Below are 18,953 nucleotides of genomic sequence, written 5' to 3'. Positions count from 1 at the left end.
CTGGCTTGTTTGTTTGTGTTGGTGGGCTCATCTTGCTCATTTGGTTTGAAGCCGAAATGTTTTTTCTAACTTTCAAGAATGGATTTAAAAAAGCGCTTACTCTCTGCGCTTACTGTCAGCAACCAAGAGGAGGTTTTGTAACCAGTAACTTATTTTGAAAGGTTTGATTATTTTTATACAAAATAATATTTTGCAAGAATCGGTTTGAATGAAGAATTGTGTTGAATTGAGGATTGATCCTAAATAGACCCCAAGAATCGGAATCAAAGTGAACCGTGAGTTTTCCAAAGATTCCCACCTCTAATGTGTGGCTGACAAGAGGGTTCACTTTGTTCATTTAATTTTGCAATTACATAAACACACTCAGTGCTGAGTATGCACAGAGTAAACCCTCTTGTATCCTGTTTAAAAGCGACAGATGAGGAAAACTAGCGTATCAATGCCAGGCAAATATATCAAGTTCATTTTCATTTATTGTTCTACGTATTGTTTAATTATGTCTATAGTTGTAATAATTACAGTATTTTTCAGACTACAAAAGGCGCACTTACGATCCTTTCATTTTCTCAAAAATCGGCAATGTGCAGTCCCGGGACTGCCGAAGGCGACCAGAGAGTCTAGAACCCGTCGGACACCTGTCCGTCCTGCCCCCATGGCTAGTTTTAAGAAAAATAGTGCTAAAATAGACCCGACACGTGCAACACTTCGCCGCTATTCATGTCTCGTTATCTGGGTAGCTGGTCGTTCTAACGCCCCTAAGTTGTTGCGGGACTTATAACCCCATGCACCTTATAAATGTATTACTCTGGTTGTGGTACATGGTGTAACGATAAGTGTGACCAGTAGATGGCAGTCACAAATAAAACATGCAGACTGCAGGTTGACACCTGTTCAATAAATGAGGCTAGCAAGTGCCGGTAAGAAAGCAAGCCCAAAACTTTGATATTTCATTGAGAATATAGAACATTACACACGGCGCTCAAAAATGTGTCAAAATGTTTCAGTCCAACTTTGATACGTTACGAAGCCGCATCGCTTGATGGATTGTCGAAACATTACAGCTACCGTGGTCATACGTACTGTACTTCAACATATTTTAATGTGTGTGTATAAGGACCCCAAAATGGCACCTATTAGGAGACATTATGCAAAACCAACTTTTCTTAACTATTGGTTCCTGCTGTTGTGTATTTAGGATCTGCTTAAGTCCCAAAAATGTGCGTGCATCTGCCATTGTAGTCCATGTTGTAGTCAAAAGGCTCCTTTTTTCCCCTCTATCCTCTTGTTGTGGGGCATTGATTTTCTGCTGTTGCTGTTTCTAACATACAGTAGCATACAGTTCTAACTGATATCTGTCAGTAGACTTGCTATGGAAGATCTAAAAACTACCGGTACAACAAAGATGATGGGGAGAAGACGGAGCCACGTAAATAAGACCGCCCACAAAATGGTGCATCCTAAAGAGACGGTCAAACATAATCTATGCAACATTTTTACCAAATAACCACTATTACATGTTATGTGGACCACAAGGAAGTGTTGTTAATGTAGAAAAAAAATATCCTATGACGATCCCTTTAATATGGTGCGTCTTTTGTATTAAAATAGACACGAATAGACCCGTTCATCGGCAGTGCGCCTTATGGTCTGAAAAATACGGTAAGTCATAATTGATCTCGTAACCCTGAGTTGTGTGGTATTTATCATTCCAGCACTAAACAAAGAGGAAAAGCAAACATGCTAAGTTTAACTCAAACAGTGGACAGCAGACCATAATTGTGTAACAATTCAGACAATGGAACCTGCTTACAGTATGTCAGTGCCCTTCAGACTAGTTGAGGCCCGAGACTTACGACAGGTTGTCAACATAAACGCAGCAGCGCGAAGCAAAGAAGAAGGTGCACAAATCTCTCTAGCATCACAATAAAAAAAGAATGTAATGAATCGTGCAAAGTCACCTGTGTTATGTGTTAATATGAATGTTTTCATATAAGTACAAATCAAATGTTTCTGCTCACTCTGTGGAAATCGTGGATAATATCAGCAGGATCGCTGCCTCCAAAGTGAGGCACAGGCACACTGATCTTTTCATAGTTGTCTGCCAAGTAGATGCCGACGTTCTCTGCCAGTTCTTGACGCCCACGCAGCGGTGCGTACACGGAGTCCTCATAAACCACCTTGCAATGGAACAAGTTCTCCTCGGGGGCCTGTAGACAAGCACAATTTGTCTTAAAATGTTCTCAAAACTTCAATATTCTGAATAAAAACTTTTTTTTTTTCTAAAGCCATTTTTGTGGCAAAGACAAAACTTACATGAGGTATGAAGTAGAAGCGGTACATATAGATGGAGGCAAGGACCAGACCAGCCATGAAGACAACCAGGCCGAACGTCAGGCAGCAGAGCCCGTTAAGAGGTGACTTATTGGGCCGCAATGGAAGGACCAGCTCCTCTTCCTCCTGGGGAACACGCAACACACATTTGAAGTGATTATAATATTTGTGTAGTCCATACATTCATTTATTTGTAGTGAATTCCTACAAATAGATTTGGACCTCCACAAATAGATGTTGGGCTACCCCTGATCAGAAACACAGTATTATGGGACTGTCTACGAATGTAGTCATGACATATATGTACAGTAGATGGCAGTATGCATCCTATTCTGCCTTTTAACGCACCCGGTATGCCAGAGAATAAGAACATTTAGTTTACCAGTGTTGCCTACTTAGGGATTTTGTTGTTATATTTAGCGTGTATTCAGTTTAAGGGTGTCCCGATTCAGTTACCGATATTGAAATTTGAGTATTGGTCATACGTATATTGATCTGATACAATATCAGTATGAATCACACACACTTTTTTTTATTTTGTACTGTGAAACGTTAGATAAGGCTTGATCGAGTTAAATTACTCAAGCAGAGAACAATGGTAAGTCTGAAAGAAATCCTGGTCGTGGAACACAGGCCAAGCTTTACACCATCGCTAGGGTACTGAAGGGGGCAAAGGAGTTTGCTCAACCAGTCTACATGTGTTTTGTGGATTTGGAGAAGGCTTCGATCGTGTCCCACGCAGTATCCTGTGGTGGTCCCTCCAGGAGTACGGTGTACAGGGTCCGTTGTTACAGGCCATTCGGTCCCTGAACAATCGGAGCAGGAGTCGCATTGCCGGTAGTAAGTCAGACATGCTCATGGACATTGGACTCGGTCACAGCTACCCTTTGTCACCGATCCTGTTCATTATCTTTGACAGAATTCCTATGCGCAGTCATGGTGTAGAGGGTTTCCAGTTTGGTGGCCAAAAGATCGTATCTCTGCTTTTTGCATATGATGTGGTCCTGTTGGCTTCATCAGGCTGGGACCTTGAACGTTAACTAGGGCGGTTTTCAGGCAAATGTGAAGCTACTGGGATGAGAATTAGCACTTCCAAATCTGAGACCTTGGTTCTCAGTCGGAAAAGGGTGGACTGCACCCCCTGGGTTGGGAGTGGAGTTCTGCCTCAAGTGGAGGAGTTCAAGTATCACCTGTTTATGAGTAAGGAAAGAATGGAACATGGGACTGACAAACAGATCGGTGCAGCGTCGGCAGTGATGCAGTCACTCTACCGGTCTGTTGTGGTGAAGAGGGAGCTGAGCCAGAAGGTGAAGCTCTCTATTTACCGGTCAGTCTTCGTTCCTACCCTCATCTATGGTCACAAGTTTTGGGTAATGACCGAAAGGACAAGGTCGTGAATACAAGCCACAGACATGAGTTTCCTTTGCAGGATGTCTAGGTTCACAGAGGATAACTTAAGATGTTAGGACTCAAATGGCACATATGTATATTTAATTAACAAATGGAACAAACCAACAGAGGTAAAAAAAAAAAACAGCTTTTACAGCGACTTGTTAGTGGAAGTTCCCACAAACCATTGTGAGGACCGTTTTCAGTAAGAGGAAATATTAACTGAGCGCTTATGAAAGACTTGACAGAGATAGGGAAAGCCTGTCATAGACGCCTCCAGTCTCGCAGCCCATCTGCCAGTACCGCATGCACACACTACATAGTAGCTACACTCTCCTACACACATAACACCACAATGGATTACTTCCAGCAGACATGACTCAGTGCTGCACCAGAAACTAGGGGTGGGCGGATCCAAATAAAAAAGTGTAGTATCAGTATCGGATATTGATGAGATCAATATCTTAATCATATACTGTACATTCATTTATTTCCATCTCAAAAATACTTGAGTCCAGCACAAATAGACTTGGCTCTTCTGTACCAGTTCGCCCTGGCTTATAAACACACTAGAACACATCTGGTCTGACAGAGAAAAAGAAGACCTAGAAGGAGGGATCGGTGTTGCCAACTTAATGGCTTTTACTAACTTTTTGGAAACTTGTCAATTATGTTAATTTATTGATAACATCATCTGCTCCCACTGCCACAAACAGATTGCAGTCCTGTGTGAAACATCATGTAATACAAATGCCCCTGTAACTACTTGGTATTGGATGGATACCCAAATTTGTATTATCGCCCAAAACTATGGTAAAGTATCCAAACAACTTACCAAATTTTAACTGATGTGTAGATAGAACCATGTTACAATAGAAATTAGCTCGATATTAACAGTAAATTAACAAGAAGATTTGTAAAAGTTTTGATATAATAATACAACTGTAAATGACACAATATGTTACCGCATACATCAATCAGCAGCTAAATTAAGAGCCATATTAACCAGTTTTGAAATTCCATTAACGTTTGTACACAAAATAAATAGGGGTGTAACGATTTAACAATAGATTGATTTATATTCCCAAGATTCATATACTGTATATCGGTCTGTGCTGTGCTCGTTGGCCTTTCAGAAGATATATATTGGTCTAGTATCGTTAAAAAAATATTATTTATGTATTTTTCATACTATAAGCCACTACTTTTCAACAGACACTAAAAGGGTGTGTTATTATTTGTGCTTTGGCACCATCTTTTGGATGTGTTCACTCACGGCAGGTGTTGCGGGTTGAAAATCTATTTCCTGTTTTAATGCCTTGAACCGGAAGTAAAACCGTCCATAGCGTATCTGCTCTAAAGGATTCTTCATTCATCACTCCAAGCAAAGTTTGTAAGTTTTACAGTATAACTTAAACAATTCATACTTACAAAACAGTCCCATGTGTGATGCCTGTAGGAAAGTTTTCATGCATACTTGTGCGCGCTATCGTAATATAATCAAGCTAGCGTTGTTAGCATTAGCCAATATGCGAACACGTTTACAAGTGTCTGTGTTAGAATTATTACCTTATAATGGAATTCTTTTTGTATTGTTACAGTTTTGTAAATTCACCAAAAACGTCACCGTGGAGATATTGAGTCTGTTTAGCTGATTGGAGAGCTAGCTTCTGCAGCTAGTGAGTCAATGACGATGACTTCCGTTTTGTTTGATATGCACGTTTGGAAACAATAAAGGTATGTAAACAAACATTTACAAAACTGTTGTAACGGTATATATTTGCGGCTTATTGTCCAGTACGGCTAATACATGTAAAAATATTTTCTTAAATACTGGTGCGCTCAATAGCCCGGAAAGTACGGTAATCGATTTTATCGATACTAGTGATTGGCTTTAAGAATGGCAGACTTTATATAAAGTAGTTTTTAGCACATTTAAATAAATAAAGACGTTAAATGTTACGCGAGTCTGTTGCCTGTCTGTGACGTCATTGCCATGTGCTCAAATTAAAACGAATCGTTACACTCCTATAGATAATATAGAAGGCTGCAATACATATCATGATATAGATTTTAAGCCATATTGCCCATCCCTACACTGGCCCTGTATTTACTTGGTATTAAATTGATAGCAAGATTTTCCGCATCGCTCAACCTTAAGTTTGCTATTCTGAGAGGTTGAATTATTTTTTAAAAACTAATGAGATAAATAACATGTTTTTGATTGTAAATTAAAAGCTGGACTGTTGTCCAAAGAATTGCCAATGTGCATGCAAGTTTTAAGACATAATGGGAACATTTGGATACAAAAGGCAGGCGAGGACAAGGACACAACTGTGCATGTGTGAACACACACTCTTTGTGTTTTGTCGTCCCACAGAGACATGGAGGCTTTTCACACCAGCTGACAGCGCGACAAGCCACAAAAAAAATTGGTCTTGGCTTCCTTACCCAAAAAACACATCTCACACTCATTCTAATGTAAGGAATGCCAATATCCACATCATGAATCCATCATCATTATCATCATTTTGTACAGAATACAGAGTAAGTGTGCAGGGATGCTGCCACAGCATGACCTGAGGCGTCCCTGCACATTTAAATCTGCATGCAAATGCATCTGCCATTTTGAATCCAAGTGTCATTGGAAGCTAGGACACATACAGTGCATTCAGTGGATCACTAGGCAGATCTAGGCACAATACAATATAATTAGGGCTGTCAAATGTATTGCATCAACGCATGTGATTAATCACAAAAAATATAGCATTAATCATGTATAGCTGCAGATAAATGGCATACATTCAAGAAAAATATTTTAAAAATGTTCATGTATGATATTCTAATAATAAAATTGCATTGTGTCAAAGTATTGGGATCTTTTTTAAGTTAATTTGAATTGTGCAAGCAAATAATTAACTGCAATTAATTGCGATTTATCATGATTTAAAAGTGTTAACCCAATTAACAAAAACCCTGATAAAATTATACTAAATAATACTTTTAAAAAAACATAATCATTACAGCATTTGTTCTTACAGGTTCCTAGACATGTGACAGGATGTCATGTCACAGTTGTGACCAAACTGATAAGGGGACCATCAGTAGCTAAAAAGAAAAACAAGGGCTAAAAAGTTTCCCATTTGTGCAGATATAGAAATGTTCAAAAAGCCTCCATAGTACACATGGCATGTCCATATATAATGCATGGGGCCTCTCTTGGTGAAGTGAGATGTATTGGAAAAAAAACATAAAAAACTATAAAGTGCAATAAAATAAAACAACAAAAATGCATTTGTGTCCAAAAATTGGGGTCTTTTTTATTTTAATTTCAAATTACACAATTAATCACAAGTAATAAACATTCAAAAGTGTGATTAATCCAGTGCTTCCCAATCACTTTTTTCATTCATTTATTTATCCATAGACAACACTATGAGTTGCCACCAGCACCTACATGCCACCTGGCTGAAGACTTGCCTACCCCACTATATACTGTAAATACTGGTGTAATTATTATAAAACTTTAAAGGATATCTGTATTTCGTGTCTGAGCAGTGCTGCCACCTAGCTGGAGGCTTGTGAATCGTTCAAGAAAGAAAAAAAGATGCTAATATTCAAAGTACCTTGCCTCTCAGGCCCCCTTGTCAGGCCCCCGGCGAGGCCCACCCTACTATTTGAGAATCACTGGAAATATCCGATTTTGATAAAGTATCATTTGACATCACTAAATAATGTAAACTATACCATGTCTATAGCAGTGTAAGTGCCAATCTGTATAAAATGTATTATTTATATTTTGGTGATAGTGATTTATAAGCTAATATTGAAAAACAAGATTTAAGTTAGTAGTTAAATAGTTAGGGTGAAAATGTAACTTTTTCATTTTGAAGGTTGTGAGACTTATGTGAGTAGAACAAGAAGTGAAACGCTTTCCGGCTTCTGAATTTTTGTCAACATTTCCCACAATGCATTGATGGCAGCCATACTGGTAGGCTTTGTTCGCGGAGATTCTTTGTTAACGATAGCGCTACACGCAATATTTCCGAACTATTCTGTGGAAAATAACATTGCACCGGCTGTGATACGATGGAGAAAAATTGTGAATCATTAGATACTTTCTTTCATTGTTATAAGGAGAAAAAAGCCGCAATTGGATGTGAAGATCCTTACCAGATCGACAAGTTTGAGTGGAGTAGAGATGACGACATCTTCCACGTTGTCTCATACACAGACTTGGTAAACTACTTAATTTTTCAACCCAGCTCATTTTCACCTTGAAGTACTTTCAAAATGATACAAGTCTAGTAAGCTATTACCAGTTTATTTGTGGATGGGTTCATGACATTTGTGTTTATCTATTAAAAACCAGTGGACATTGTGTCGTCAAGGCGAGTCATGCACTCTCAGAAATGATACGACCCAAGTTTGACACCCTGAATAATCACGGGTAACCAATCTAACGTCATCTCACCACACTGTGACTATCAGGCATTATTCAGAGAATGCTGTTCTCATGTTGCTTCAGTTTTGTTTTATATGGCGGCTACAGCCCGCATGTGAGAAGTGAGTACTATTTTCTATCAATACAACTACTATCAACGTTCTTCGACCAAACACAACAAGTTAATGCAAAGTTGGGCTGTCATTTACTTTAGATTCATTTTTACTTACAGAATTTTCTCAATTACCTGACATCAAATGATCCGAACAAACACAAAGTTGTCATAACCCATCACATCTCAGTTGATTACAGCAATCCATGCTCGCCTGCGCCGTTCACTCTTCTTTTCGGTCGCTTCAGTCTGTCCAGAAACACGCTTTGGAATTCAATAAAAGCTAGTAATATCTCTCAAACCTCGATTGGGACAGTTGACAATCACACACATCATCGGCATTATGAGTATCACTTGTTGAATGATCCGCAGCAATGAGTGTGTTTACAAACGAAGCCTGCCAATATGGCCACCGGCAATGCATTGTGGGAAATGTAGAGAAATCAGAAGCCCTCTGTCTAAGTATGTGTGCCTCTGCAGTAGTCACTCAGAGAGTTTCACACTTGAATGCGCCATCCTGAGTAGCAACGCGAGAGGCGGAAATCTTTGGCCACCTCATGATTCGATTACGATTCAGGAGCTACGAATTCGATTAAAATTCTATTATTGATGCATCTTTAATTCATGCATGTTGATGCAGTTTTACATTTCTTTTTGTTTCACTAAATAATCGTTTATTACTTACAACTTTTAAAAACAGTGCATTTGTAATAAGAAATTGCCATCGCATCTATGGAAATGTGTGCTAAACTGGAACATAATTGCGCTATAACAAAGGAGCTGGTCGGATCGCTCGTTGGTGTGGCTCGCTGAAGTCAGACAAATTTTGGAACTGTCTGCATTACTTTGTTTACAATTACTAAATCGATCATCGATTATTGAAATTTAAAAAACTATTTTATAATCGTCCATGTCCGAATTGCGATGCATTTAAAAATCGGTTACATTTTGAGTTCAGAGTTCAACTGCATTTGCATTGTTTTCATCACCACTATACACCAATACTCATGACGTAGAACACATATCCTAGTTTAGCCAGAACATCGACATTTTCGGAATGGACAGGTACTTGCACCACAAAGCTCCTACAAAATTTGGCAAAGCTCCCCTGCAAAAAATCTACAGTGAGTGAAAACTTGATTGGAATTATTTTTAAACTGTAAGTTATAAGTGTGTGTGTGTGTGTGTGTGAGTCTGCCAAATATCTTTTTAAATCATAGAGTCGCACACTGATTTTTTGGACTCGCCGACTTCCTCTTCCTGGTCGCTGTGATGTGACTCACGTTACAAGTCCAGTCTGACCAATTTTTGTTTCATCTGACATCACACGGACAAAGATAAGACCTTCTGGAGGAAAGTGCTGTGGTCAGATGTAACAAAAATTGAGCTGTTTGGCCACAATACCCAGCAATATGTTTGGAGGAGAAAAGATGAAGCCTTTAATCCCAGAAACACCCTACCGTCAAGCATGATGGTGGTAGTATTATGCTCTGGGCCTGTTTTGTGCCAATGGAACTGGTGCTTTAAATGGGACAATGAAAAAGGAGGATTACCTCCAAATTCTTCAGGACAACCTAAAATCATCAGCCCGGAGGTTGGGTCGCAGTTGGGTGTTCCAACAGGACAATCACCCCAAACAGACGTCAAAAGTGGTAAAGGAATGGCTAAATCAGACTAGAATTAAGGTTTTAGAATGGCCTTTCCAAATTCCTGACTTCAACATATGGACAATGCTGAAGAAACAAGTTCATGTCAGAAAACCAACAAATTTAGCTGAACTGCACCAATTTTGTCAAGAGGAGTGGTCAAAAATTCAACCAGAAGCTTGCCAGAAGCTTGTGGATGGCTACCAAAAGCGCCTTATTGGAGTGAAACTTGCCAAAGGACAAGTAACCAAATATTAACATTGCTGTATGTATACTTTTGACCCAGCAGATTTGGTCCCATTTTCAGTAGACCCTTAATAAATTCATAAAAGAACCAAACTTCATGAATGTTTTTTGTGACCGACAAGTATGTGCTCCAATCACTCTATCACAAAAAAACAAAAGTTGTCGAAAGTATTGGAAACTCAAGACAGCCATGACATTATGTTCTTTACAAGTGTATGTACACTTTTGATCGCGACTGTAGATTAATAACTCATTTTCTACCACTTGTCCTTAATAATTTTGACAAAATAATAGAATGGAAAATGACACAATATGCTACTGCATACGCCAGCAGCTAAATTAGGAGCCTTTGTTTGCTTACGTACTAATAACAGACAAGTTGTCTTGTATGTTCACTATTTTATTTAAGGACAAACTTGCAATAAGAACCATATGTTTAATGTATCGTAAGATTTTTTGTTAAAACAAAGCCAATAATGCAATTCTTTTGTGGTCCCCTTTATTTAGAAAAGTGCCGAAAAGTATCGAAATCATTTTAGTACCGTTACCAAAATATTGGTATCGGGACAGCACTACTTCCTACACTAATTTCATGAATCTTATTCATTAAAAATACACCCTAACTGTGAAGCCTTTTTTTTGTTTGTTTCTTTGTTTAGCAAGCTTTCGAACAAAACCAACCTTTATTAAAATGGGGTGAAAATTAAGAAAGTTATGACATTTTTAACAAAAAGGTCACACATAAAATCTTGAGCCACATTGATTTTGAATTGAAGAGGTTGACCATAAATTAGTGTATTTTTACCACGTTAGCAAATTCATAACGTTCTTAATATCTATCACAGGAAAATGACAAGAATATCTATCACAGGAAAATGACAAGCCCTGTCTGATGATGCTGGTTTCATTTAAATTAAGTCGTTTTTAAAATTTTACACAGCTACCTCAGTGTTGGCGTTAACGCACTTTTTGTGTCTTTTTACGCATTGAAATCAGAAAGGTCGCAAAATTCCAGAAGTCTGCGCGTCCCTGTACGCAGATGTATTTTTTTATTATTTTTTTACCGATTAAGGCTTCCCGCCTGTGTTTTGTTTTGTTTATTTTTACCCGGTCAAATGATTAACTATTAATTATTGGTCGACTTCAAAGTAATGCACTATCCGGTACAATTTCTTAAATTTTGATTAGCCGAAAGTTTTATCGATCACAAATACTGCATTTCCGGTATTAGGACTCCCGCGTGTAATTGTTTTCGTCATGGCGAGCAACAAACCCAAGAAGCGAAGCTTCAATGAAAAGTGGCTTCAGGAGCAACTTTTTATCAAGTGGCTCACTTATGAAGATGGAAAGATGTTTTGCACGCCATGTAAACGGGCAAAGAAAAAGAACACCTTTACGACCAGGTGCACTGATTTTCAAAGATCCAGCCTCACCAGGCGACAAGAAACACCCTCCAATTTAGGTCCCTACAATTCTGGTCGAAATGACGAGGTCGTCGATTTGTTACAACTCTTTATTTATGTTTTCCACAAAGCCAAGCGGACATCCACCATGCTAATAACACTCCTGAACATGATAGCACTCCCTCTCCTAACTTGCCCACTCACTTACCCCACATACCGCCATTCTTAAAGGGGAACACACAGCTTAATGCCATCACGGAGCCAGAGATGAAATGCTAGAGGCATTGAGTGCCACTGTATTAAATGACATTGAAAGTAACTTGCAAAATTCTAAGTTTGTTGGCATTATTTGCCATGAAAGTGTAGATGTGGCGGTTTTTAAACGACTTATGATCTACATACAGGTGAGAATAATCAATTAAATTTGTGATACCTGCCCTGGCACACCATTATCATTTCATGACTCGAAGCAAAAAACTTTTTACACTTTTATACTGAAATAAATACACCTGCAACTTATTAAATAAAAATATAGAAAAAAAAAAAACGGCAGCGGTAAAGTTTATATCCATGAAGGAAAGAAGAAAGTGAATGAATGTTTATAACTGAATACATTTACATATGCATAAAAATGTGTGTTCTTTTGTATTCTTTTTTTAACGAATTAAGTAACGTTTATGACAACCTTTTTCCCAAACACAATATAGAATGTGAGATAAAATAGGATAATGCATACCTTATTTTTCTGATTATAAGTCACAGTTTTTTACATAGTTTGGTCGGGGGTGCGATTTATCCTCTGGAGCGATTTATGTGTGAAATTATTAACACATTACCGTAAAATATCAAATAATTTTATTTATCTCTTTCACGTAAGAGACTAGGCGTATATCAGCAATCGTCACACACACACGTCAACCAATAAAAACTTGGCGGGGGCGGGTCATGGCAGAAGTGCATTGTAAAAAAAAAGATGCTACCTGCTACTACTTCTGTACCTATGAAAATGTATAATTTCAACATTGGCGGTAACTTATAAAAACTGAGAAGGGCTGAACAAAAATGTCACCGAAAAGGAAATCATATACTGTACTGCAGATTACAAGCTGGAAGTAGTGAAATATGCAGCAGAAAACGGCAATCGAGCAGCAGAAAGAAAGTTTGGAGTAAGCGAGAAACTTGTAAGTGACTGGCGAAAAGCGGAGGCTACTCTTACTGAAATTAAGAAAACTAAAAAAGCTAATCGCGGGATAAAAGCTAGGTGGCCACAGCTCGAGGAACAAATTCACAAAAGGGTCCTTGAAAATGGCCTTTTAAATGTCTATTCTTGGTGTTGGATTTTATCAAATAAATTTCCCCAAAAAATGCAACTTATACTCTAGTGCAGACCTGGGCAAATTAAGGCCCGGAGCCACATGCGGCCCGTTTGCTTTTCAGTCTGGCCCGCTGGACATTTTTTTAGATCTTTAAGATGGAAACTGAAGCTGCCATTATGATGTTCAGTGATGTTTTAGATGACCGTAAGTCTTGTATTATACAAAGTATTTAAATGGTTGGAATCTGCGCTTTTGCATGATATACTAGTTACTATGCTAATCTACAGATGAGGCACCAAGCAGTGTGGGTAGAGAGAGTTTCCACAGAGTGTTTCCAGGGCGGCCAGTCTGAAATGCGGGTGTCAGGGACAGACGCGGAAGGGGATTTTTACAACACATTTCTAAAGCTCAGTGATATATCAGATATATCAGATTGTGGGTGCGTTTTTTTTTTTACCCTTTGCGTTCATATTTCGCTGTGTTTGTTGAGAGGGGGTGTGACGTTCTTATGTTGTCAATATTCAGTGTTTTATCGTTCATAGTTAATATTGTAAATCCCACATTCTTTATTTTCATGTACACTCTGGTTGTCTCATTCAGTAAAAAAATGTTTTAATTCCTTTCCATTTTTTCAGGCCATCTGTCATGACGTTTTTAGCATTTAATCAGACATTATTGTGAGGTTTTGTACTAGTGTTCCTAAAAATAGATATACCGGCCCTAGACCCATTTTTTTCTCTAAATTTGGCCCCCCGAGTCAAAATAATTGCCCAGGCCTGCTCTAGTGAGGCTTATGTATGTTTTTTTCCCTTCTTTATTATGCATTTTCGGCCGGTGCGATTTATACTCCGGAGCGATTTATAATCCGAAAAATACGGTACACTTTAGAGGTGTGGGAAAAAAATTGATTCGAATTCGAATCGCGATTCTCACGTTGTGCGATTCAGAATCGATTCTCATTTTTAAAAAATCGATTTTTTTATTTTAATTATAATTTTTAAATTTTAATTCTATTTTTTTAAATTAATCAATCAAACAAAACAATACACAGCAATACCATAACAATGCAATCCAATTCCAAAACCAAACCCAACCCAGCAACACTTAGAACTGCAATAAACAGAGCAATTGAGAGGAGAAACAAACACGACACAGAACAAACCAAAAGTAGTGAAACAAAAATTAATATTATCAACAACAGTATCAATATTAGTTACAATTTCAACATAGCAGTGATTAAAAATCCCTCTTTGACATTATCATTAGACATTTATAAAAATAAAAATAAATGAACAATAGTGTCACAGTGGCTTACACTTACATTGCATCTCATAAGCTTGACAACACACTGTGTCCAATATTTTCACAAAGATAAAATAAGTCATATTTTTGGTTCATTTAATAGTTAAAACAAATTCACATTATTGCAATCAGTTGATAAAACATTGTTCTTTACAATTATAAAAGCTTTTTACAAAAATCTACTACTCTGCTTGCATGTCAGCAGACTGGGGTAGATCCTGCTGAAATCCTATGTATTGAATGAATAGAGAATCCTTTTGAATCGGGAAAAAATCATTTTTGAATCGAGAATCGTGTCCCCAAGAATCAATATTGAATAGAATTGTGGGACACCCAAAGATTCACAGCCCTAGTACATTTATAATTGGTTTTCAAAACGGTTACAAAAAAGTGGGACCCCAAAAATTTACTGTGGGACCCATTTTTATGACTTGATGGGGTCCCTGGGACCCCATTTTGAGAATTCCTAGCACCAACACTGTACCTACTGTGTCACAAGTGACAAAGCAAATATGTGTCATATCTAATGATATCGTTTATGGATAATAAATAAGGTATGTTTTTTAGAATATGTAAATAACTGTGGGACAAAAATGGCACCGGAGTCAGACTTTGGACACCACTGGTGTGTTTGACGTTTCTCCTTTCGAAAAATTGAATGGAGGCGTTTAGTATGAGGAAGCCATGACAGCTCGGGCAGGTTTTTGTTGTCAACGTAATGGCGACACGGTGTAACAATGACACACAACACAAGGACACCTTGGCGTAATCAAACAACAAGTAAACCATAAAGAAGCACGAATAAAACACAGAACACGGGAACGTGAACTCACCATCGAATGAGGAATGAGGATTTCGCTCTTATCGCCATCGTTCTCTTTGTCTTCTTTGTGTCCCGCCACAGACTGGAAAGTGATTTTCACCATGGCTCAAGTGTGTGGAGAGTCAAGTGTGTGAAATATGTGAAGTAGGCAAGCGGAGTCGTCGCCTATCAGACAGGCCGCCTACCTTTCACCGCTTGTCTGCTTTCTGTTGTCTTCGGGGCTCGCTGATCGATCCGAGTGTCGACGTTATTGGATCGATATAGCGGGATGAGATCGATATTTTTCAGTCCACGTATGTTTGGTATCGGATTGACAGCGAAATTTGCAGTATCGCCCACCTTGTTTGTATCTGCACCGGAAGTGGGGCACTTATTCCTTGTTGAATCTTAAAGGGAATTTACATTTTCTGTTCTGTGCTGTAATAATTTTATTTTTAACACATAATTTCCATAATAATTTAAAAGTGTTTGATAATTCGAGGCTCTTGGCAAACATTCTGCGCTCCGCCTGATGTTGTGCATTGTCTTGACGTGCCTGTTTACAGCCAAGTGAGAGCGCTGTTCTGCCAGTGGCAGCTTTTAGAAGAGAACGCAACCCCTTTATTATCCAACAACGGAATTAAGTGCCATCTAAGTTAGAAAAGTCAATATAAAAAAAGCTGTAAAAAAATGTATATCGATGTAATAATAATTGCAATACAATTGTGAGTGTTTCAACTTTTTAAGTGAAAAAACAAAACAAAAAAAACAGTAGTCAACTATCTTTGAATATAACAGTGGCGGGCCGTGCGTTTCCCACCTAGGCCTTCAGTGATGTCCGACTTCAATGATTACCTCTCAAAATACCATCATTTATATCCCCACATGACCATTGCTGGAGAAATACTACACAAAAACACTTTTATGCACTACTGCGTATTGAAACACATCAACAGTGTACAATACGGGCTATTTTCTGGCGCATTTAAAAATCAATAAACCCGCATCAGTAATTAAAAGATATCTTATCAATCAATCAATGTTTATTTATATAGCCCTAAATCACAAGTGTCTCAAAGGGCTGCACAAGCCACGACGACATCCTCGGTTCAGAGCCCACAAAAGGGCAAGGAAAAACTCACAACCCAGTGGGATGTCAATGTGAATGACTGTGAGAAACGTTAGAGAGGACCGCAGATGTGGGTGACCCCCCCCTCTAGGGGAGACCGGATGCAATGGACGTTGAGTGGGTCTAGCATAATATTGTGAAAGACCAGTCCATAGTGGATCTAACATAATAGTGAGTCCAGTCCATAGTGGGACCAGCAGGAGACCATCCCGAGCAGAGACGGGTCAGCAGCGCAGAGATGTCCCCAACCGATGCACAGGCGAGTGGTCCACCCCGGGTCCCGACTCTGGACAGCCAGCACTTCATCCATGGCTACTGGACCTGTGCCCCCCCCCCCTCCACAAGGGAGAGGGGGTCAGAGGAGAAAAGAAAAGAAACGTCAGATCAACTGGTCTAAAAAGGGGGTCTATTTAAAGGCTAGAGTATACAAATGAGTTTTAAGATGGGACTTAAAATGCTTCAACTGATGTAGATTATGTGGTACTGTCAAACATTAAACGTGAGAAAAATAAAGAAATAAAATATTTTGAACTCACAATTTGTAGCACCCATTGAACGCCGTATATGCCAGTGGTACCGCTCGTAGTCGGTTGATTCGAGTGGAAGTGGCTAGCATTTCCCCATTTCATCGCCGAGACAGCTGAGCTAGCTTCCGGGGTTGGCCGACATCGTCTCACAAGATGTAGTTTGTCTTTTAATATTCTTTTTGAAAATGGCCTTGCAAATATATATCTGCCACCTAATCAACGTTTTGTTCTCCTTCTTTGCGGGTTAAAAAAGTGAGTATTGGTGATTTCTCTGCTAGCCCGGTATGGCTACGGTGCAACAGTTCTTGCTTCAGTAAATTGCAACTTGTGATTGGGTACTTACTTTGGAGTGACAAGGGAGCATCTAATCACAGTGTCGTTAACGTCAAGCTACCTGGATAGGCTACTGTCAACAACTTGTGATCTGATTGGCTATCACAACTGTGTATCAACTGTATGTTGAGTTGAGTTGAGTTGAGTTTGAGTTTATTTCGAACATGCAAGCATACAACATGATACATCACAATTTCCAGTTTCTTTTCAACATGTTCGAAAAGGAGTAGGAAGAAGCAGAGCTTATTTAATCCTACCCCTTTTCTTTACATAACAGTTGCAAAACTTTTTGTTCACTTCCTGTTCACAATTTTTTCACAATAAACTCCATAAGTAATCACAATAAAAATAAATAAATAAATAATAGTAAGAATTTAATAATAATAATTGGTGAAGTAAGTCATATTTCATATGATGAGATAAGTAAGATTACTTTAAGAATGAATGGATGGATGGATGAAATCAATTGAGAATGTTTGTCATGGTTCTTCTTCTTTGTACTTTGTAAACACTTTAAGTTTGAAGAGTTTCTTGAAGTGTATCATATTAGTACATTGTTTGATTGCTTTGCTTAATCCATTCCATAATTTAATTCCACATACTGATATACTGAAGGTCTTAAGTGTTGTACGTGCAAACAAATGTTTTAAATTACGTTTTTCTCTAAGATTATATTTCTCCTCTTTTTTTGAGAAGAATTGTTGTATGTTCTTGGGTAGCAGGTTATAGTTTGCTTTGTGCATAATTTTAGCTGTTTGCAAATTCACTATGTCGTGGAATTTCAGTATTTTTGATTCAATAAATAAAGGGTTTGTATGTTCTCTATATCCAACATTATGTATTATTCTAACTGATCTTTTTTGTAACACCGTTAATGAATGAAGTGTACTTTTGTAATTATTTCCCCATATTTCTACACAGTAGCTCAGATATGGTAACACTAGTGAGCAGTAGAGAATATGAAGGGATTTTTGGTCTAGAACATGTTTTGCTTTATTCATTATTGACGTGTTTCTTGCAACTTTATGTTGTATATTTTTTACGTGAGATTTCCAGTTCAATTTATCATCAATCATTATACCTAGACATTTGGTTTCGTTTACTCTTTCAATTTCTATTCCGTCTATTTGTATTTGTGTTTGACTTTCTCTTCCACTGTTACCAAATAGCATTATTTTAGTTTTACTAAGATTCAACGATAGTCTGTTTTTGTCAAACCATCTTTTTAATTTGTTAATTTCTTCTGTTATTATTTGTATTATCTCCTGTGTGTTTTCTCCTGAACAAAACGCTGTTGTATCATCTGCAAATAATACTAACTTTAAATCTTTTGTAACTTTACAAATGTCATTTATATAGAGATTGAATAATTTAGGTCCTAGTATTGATCCCCGAGGTACACCACAGGATATATTTAGCGTTGTAGACGTGTGTTCGCCTAGCTTCACGTATTGTTTCCTGTTCGTTAGATAACTTCTTATCCAGTTTAAGACTAACCTCCTGATGCCATATCGTTCTAGTTTTTTGATTAAAATATTGTGATTAATTGTGTCAAATGCTTTAGTTAGATCCATAAAAACCGCTGCCGCACATTTTTTACTATCTATTGCATTGGTAATTTCTTCTGTAATTTCAATTAAAGCCATTGAAGTTGAAACATTAGCTCTGTATCCATATTGGTTGTCTTCGAGTATTCTATTTTTATTTATGAAACTTTCTAATCTGTTATTGAACAGTTTTTCAATGATTTTAGAAAATTGTGGAAGTAGAGAAACAGGTCTATAATTTGTAAATTGATGTTTGTCTCCAGTCTTATAAATTGGTGCAACTTTAGCTATTTTCATTTTGTTTGGAAATGTACCTGTTTGAAATGATAGGTTACCAATATACATTAATGGTCCTGAGATCTCTTCAATAACCTTTTTTATCGTTTCCATATCAATTCCGTTACAATCAGTTGAAGTCTTAGATTT

The 18,953-nt window shown here is 37.9% G+C and overlaps 1 protein-coding gene across 1 annotated transcript in view; it reads right to left on the bottom strand.

Annotated features, from left to right (window-relative positions):
- Positions 1 to 15,260, bottom strand: part of LOC133663902 (integral membrane protein 2C-like) — a 20,751-nt gene extending 5,491 nt beyond the window's left edge. The window contains exons 1-3 of the mRNA XM_062068628.1: positions 15,023 to 15,260; positions 2,314 to 2,457; positions 2,019 to 2,207 (exon numbers count right to left, since the gene is read on the bottom strand). Coding sequence (XP_061924612.1) covers positions 2,019 to 2,207; positions 2,314 to 2,457; positions 15,023 to 15,115 — 426 coding nt within the window. The 5' untranslated portion in view covers positions 15,116 to 15,260. The remainder of the gene's footprint in view (positions 1 to 2,018; positions 2,208 to 2,313; positions 2,458 to 15,022) is intronic.
- Positions 15,261 to 18,953: the final 3,693 nt, after the last annotated feature.

This window comes from Entelurus aequoreus, linkage group LG13 (genome assembly GCF_033978785.1).
Source record: "Entelurus aequoreus isolate RoL-2023_Sb linkage group LG13, RoL_Eaeq_v1.1, whole genome shotgun sequence".
NCBI classification, from domain to species: Eukaryota; Metazoa; Chordata; class Actinopteri; order Syngnathiformes; family Syngnathidae; genus Entelurus; species Entelurus aequoreus.
This window is presented reverse-complemented; position numbering and strand designations above follow the sequence as displayed.